This window comes from Austrofundulus limnaeus, unplaced genomic scaffold (assembly GCF_001266775.1).
Source record: "Austrofundulus limnaeus strain Quisiro unplaced genomic scaffold, Austrofundulus_limnaeus-1.0 Scaffold2554, whole genome shotgun sequence".
NCBI classification, from domain to species: Eukaryota; Metazoa; Chordata; class Actinopteri; order Cyprinodontiformes; family Rivulidae; genus Austrofundulus; species Austrofundulus limnaeus.
Window position 1 is genome coordinate 20,941 of NW_013954956.1, and position 5,344 is coordinate 26,284.

Sequence of the window (5,344 nt, forward strand, 5' to 3'; positions counted from 1 at the left end):
GTGTGTGTGTGTGTGTGTGTGTGTGTGAGTGCACCTGTATATACCTGTACTGCTGTGTGTGTTCTGGGGGGGGGCACTGAACTGTAAAGGGAAATCAAGGACAAACTGCTGTAAATGCCTCAGATGACTTGTTTTATTTTCACACAGACATATATTTACATCTGCAGAGGGACGGGGGGAGGTGGGGGGAGGGACAACCTGCAGGGACAGGAAGTGAGGGGTCTCCTGGAGGTCTCTGAGGGGATGTATAGGGGTCCAGACTGGGGTCAGTTACAAGCTGAGGGTTGAAGCAGCAGGTGAAGGTCTGATGTGTAGCAGGGCGTCCTTGGTTGGACCTGTTGATCTTGGGGTCTTTGGACCAGAAGGTGGCGCTGCAGGATGTTTGTGGACCTGGTGGTTTTAGGCCCTGTTGGGATGAGAGTCCTCTTCATTGCACTGACCAGGACACTGGGAGACCAGAGGACTGTCTGTCTCCATGTCTCTCTCACCAGCTGTGTTTCCATTACAGATGTGCACAAAACTGTTGATGTTCTGTTAATGTCAGAAACAGTTTCACAACTGTGTGTTTGACATTAAGAAATGTTATTAAAGTCACGTGTGAACATGTTCACACGTGACTTTAATAACAGTCACTATTATTGTGCATATTATAAATGTGCAATAATTTTCACATTTTCATGGTCAGTGGAAACACAGCTAGTGTCTCTGTCTGTCTCTCTTTATGCATTTATAATCAAACAGATCAGATTTGTAAAAGTTTAATATAAGACGTTTGGTGGTTCTCTTTAAACTGTTGTTTAGAGCTGGTAGTTTACCTTTGATGTTGTTTATTGTTGTTGTTGTTGTTATTGTGATAAAATTTTCAGGCTGGCATCAGAGCCTCTTGTACAGTTCCCAGCTGAAGAGTCAGGGCGGCTTTTACCTTTTAATTTGTAGCATTGTGTTTGAGGTGAGGAGGTGAGGCCTSCTCTCAGCTGATTGGTTGAGGTGTAGCAGAGGTGCAGCTTCCTGTCAGACAGACGGACAGACGCTGGAGACAATCAGGATTTATGGACCGAGGCATTTCTTCAAGCTGAACCTTCATAAATAAATAAGTTAGTTTGTATTTTTGAAGCTTTTCTTCTGAAACACTGGACTCACTGCCTGTTGCAGGTGGAGCCCCCCGCTGGTGGGAGGGAGTGGGTGCTGCAGGATGGTCGGCGTGCACGCCTTGTCGGGGGGGCGGCTCAGAGAAAACCCTTTGTAATAAACCACCCGTAAAGCTGCAGGTTTACTATGAATGAGTTGGGCTCCTTCCTGTTGAAGGCGTGCACGCTGGCGTGGAGCCAGGAAGCCACCAGCGCAGGCAATACGTTTTATTTTGAAAGGGTCGCCGGATCCCTCACAGCAATATGAAGCCCGTGAAACAACCGTGTAATCAGATGTCGTCGGTGTAAACCTGTTAGTTCAGGTTTCTCTGCTGGGATCAGTCGTTGGGAAGGTGCAGTTAGTGACTTGTTTTTAGCTTTAGCTCTTCTCCCTCCTGTAGTTCGCTCGCTGCATGCCCCCCATCGTCTTCAAAGACATATTTATTATCAGAAAGAAAGATATAAACTTTTCGGGGTAAATGTTTATCAGTTTAGTGGGTCTGTTTTAGTCTTAGCGGTATGTGTTCTGTCTTTTTTAAAAGTTTCAATCGTTGGGGGGGGTCCAGACTCTGAGGTGGGGGGGTGGCTCTTTGCGCTGTTCAAATCCAAACGAGGTACTTTGTTCAAACGTGGACCCGTCAAAGAGCCGCCTGCTCTGCTTCATGTCAGGCTGCTGGGGGMGGGGCCTGTGTTTGGCCCCGCCCAGGCCCAGCGGTGCTGGTGGAGCTGGATCACCTCTTTTAATCTTTTTTAAGCTCCCTGACGTTCAGGAGACATGAGTTATTTTAGATTCCTCACTTCTGGTTCAGTCTTGGTGTATTTTCATTTTGTTTTTACCTCTGGTTCCTGTGGGGGGGTGGGGGTGGGGGGTCACTGATACAACCCACCTGAGAGGTTGTAAGTGGGTGGGGCTTGATCTAACTCCACCCACTCAGCTGAGGGCCRTTCACTTGCTATATTATTATTATTATTATTATAATTATTATTATGTGACATGTAAATCTTTTAGCCTGCAGGGAAATCTTGTGTTAATGTGCAAATAATAAATTGGTATTTTATGCCCTTAAACCTGCTTCTGTTTGTTTCTTTTAAACTGAATTTATTAATTATCCTCTGTCCTCGTGCAGCCATCATGGATATCAGTGGTGGRCACAGTTCCTCTAAAGCACTAACAGGGAAACTAATTTCTTCATTAGTGCTTTAGCTAGTTTTTAATTAATTAGTGGATTAGCAGTTGCTAAATGTTTGGGCTAAATTTAGAAGCACTAACTGAGGTCTGTAAATGTTGTTGATCATCATTGTTGTTCACAKCTGAGGGTGAAAACTGTCACATTTTGTTCATGTGTGTGTCACCTACAAGGTCACATGTCAAACTCAAGGCCCGTGGGCCACACGTGGCCTGCAGGTGACTCCCATTTGGCCCATGAACGGCACTAAGTGACAACATTCTGCACACAGTAAATATTGTCTCATTTCTTGTGTCAGATGGATTATTTTAGTGATTTAAAATTAGATTTTGCTAAAAATTTCAGTGAGTTAGTGCTTTAGAATTAGGGGACATAAATATTTGAGTTAGTGCTTTAGAATTAGGGGACATAAATATTAGAGTTAGTGCTTTAGGGCTAGTGGGACTCAGATTAGTGCTGCTCACCACTGATGGATATAAAATGTTTTGAAGCCTAATGTTTAACAAAAAACCCAAAAATGTTATGAAATGTAATGAAAAACAAGACAAAGCATGAAATGAAGGGTTACCATGAAGGGTTTGGATCAGTTCTTGGTTCTGGGTCAGGTACCATGAAGGGTTTGGATCAGTTCTTGGTTCTGGGTCAGGTACCATGAAGGGTTTGGGTCTCAGAGGAGAGCTGTAAAAGTGAAACCTGAATGAATTTCTCGCCTGGTTGCCCTCACCGGAGCGAGCGGCGGTGGCTCCTCCTGTTTCCTGTCCGGTGGGTTGTCACGGCAGCGGTTGCCGTGGCGACGGGAGGCAACAGAAGAGGGAAACCTGAGCGGTGGATCTTCTGGAGGAGATGTTTAATTCATGGTGAGAGCTGACACCGTCTGCTGACCCGGGTTACTGTGCTGGTTCCAATGAGACCCCCCCCCCCGCAGCTGGACCCTGGTTCTGACCGCTCGGCTCAGATTTTTAATTTAAACCTTTCTCAGAGTCCGACTGACCCGTCCTGGTGGTTCGGGGGAGGGGGTGAAGGAGACACTCAGTCCTGCAGCAGCTCTACTACTGTTCAACAAACGGGTCAGAACCACCTCGAGCCTGGTTCTGATGGGTCTGATAGGTCCACCTGCAGCGACGTCATCAGGTTAGATCAGATCTCAGTAAGACTACACCGGACCTGGACATTGATATCAGAACCAGAAGAGTCCGAAGCAGACACAGGACGGAGCAGAACGCTACGGTCCGATCTGTTTGGATCTGAGTCCATACAGGGTCAAAGGTCACCTCAGCCGACCCATGATGACCAGAGTCCAGATCAGGAAGGACAACCAGGAAGTGTTAGTGGTCCTGTGAGGAGCAGCCGGTCTGAAGGACCATCTGAGGTCAGAACTGCAGGTCTGAAGGACAACTCGAGGACCACCTAATGGGGGTCAGAACAGCAGGTTTGGAGGAGAACCTGAGGACCACCTGAGGGATCAGAACGTGGAGTCGATGCTGAAGAGGAGACAGAACCATGGCTGCTGAATCCATGACTTTCTCTTAGTGGGAACCGATCGAGGCCGAAACAAGAACAAGAACCCAAAAAACCTTGAAGAACCTTACAGGATCTTGTAAAACCTCGCAGGACCTTGTAGAACTTTGCAGGACTTTGTAGAACTTTGCAGGACCTTGTAGAACTTTGCAGGACCTTGTAGAACTTTGCAGGACCTTGTAGAACTTTGCAGGACCTTGTAGAACTTTGCAGGACCTTGTAAAAACTTGCAGGACCTTGTAGAACTTTGCAGGACCTTGTAAGACCTTACAGGACCTTGAAGAAACTTGTAGGACCTTGAAGAACCTCAAAGAAACTTACAGGACCAAGTAAACCGTTGTAGAACCTCACAGGACCTTGTAGACCCTCACAGGACCTTGTAGAACCTCACAGGACCTTGTAGAACCTCACAGGACCTTGTAGAACCTCACAGGACCTTGTAGACCCTAGCAGGACCTCAGCGGTCATGGTGAACACGGGCATGCAGCTGATCAGCTTCACGTGCGCGGTGACAGGCTGGATCATGGCCATCGCGGTGACGGCGTTGCCTCAGTGGAAGGTGTCGGCCTTCATCGGGAACAACATCCTGACCTCGGAGATGAAGTGGGAGGGGATCTGGATGAACTGCATCTACCAGACCACGGGTCACATGCAGTGTAAGACCTACGACTCCATGTTGGCGCTGCCGCCCGACATCCAGGCCGCCCGCGCCCTCATGTGCCTCGCCATCTTCATGGGCTGGCTGTCCTGCACCGTGTCTTGCTGCGGCATGAAGTGCACCACCTGCGCCGGCGACGACCGCCGCGCCAAGGCCGGCATCGCGCTGGCGGGCGGGATCCTCTTCATCCTCACGGGTCTGTGCGTTCTGATCCCCGTCTCCTGGACCGCCAACACGGTGATCCAGGACTTCTACAACCCCAACGTGCCCACCATGCACAAGCGGGAGCTGGGCCAGGCCATCTACCTGGGCTGGGCCGCCGCCGTCATCCTGATGATCAGCGGCGCCGTGCTGAGCAGCACCTGCCCCCTGATGGAGCGGGGCGGCCGCTACCGCCGCGGATACATCGGGCGGAGCTTCGCCAACTCGCCGGCGCCGGATCCCATCAAACCCATCGCCTCCAACAGTGTCCCTCTGCAGGAGTACGTGTAGAGGTCAGAGGTCAGAGGTCAGGGCTGCAGCTGGAGGGCACTGTTTGTTTACACGCTGGACCCTGGTCTTTGTTTGTTTGTTTATTTACACACTGGACCCTGGTCTTTGTTTGTTTGTTTATTTACACACTGGACCCTGGTCTTTGTTTGTTTGTTTATTTACACACTGGACCCTGGTCTTTGTTTGTTTATTTATTTACACACTGGACCCTGGTCTTTGTTTGTTTATTTATTTACACACTGGACCCTGGTCTTTGTTTGTTTATTTACACACTGGACCCTGGTCTTTGTTTGTTTATTTATTTACACACTGGACCCTGGTCTTTGTTTGTTTATTTAGACACTGGACCCTGGTCTTTGTTT

General features: G+C 48.7%; 1 protein-coding gene across 1 annotated transcript; it reads left to right on the plus strand.

Moving 5' to 3' along the window:
* The first annotated feature begins 2,558 nt into the window (after positions 1 to 2,558).
* On the plus strand, positions 2,559 to 5,111 carry cldn35 (claudin 35). Its single transcript, XM_013999904.1, has one exon. It carries the CDS (start codon positions 4,299 to 4,301, stop codon positions 4,980 to 4,982), a length of 684 nt encoding a protein of 227 aa, XP_013855358.1. The 5' UTR covers positions 2,559 to 4,298; the 3' UTR covers positions 4,983 to 5,111.
* Positions 5,112 to 5,344: the final 233 nt, after the last annotated feature.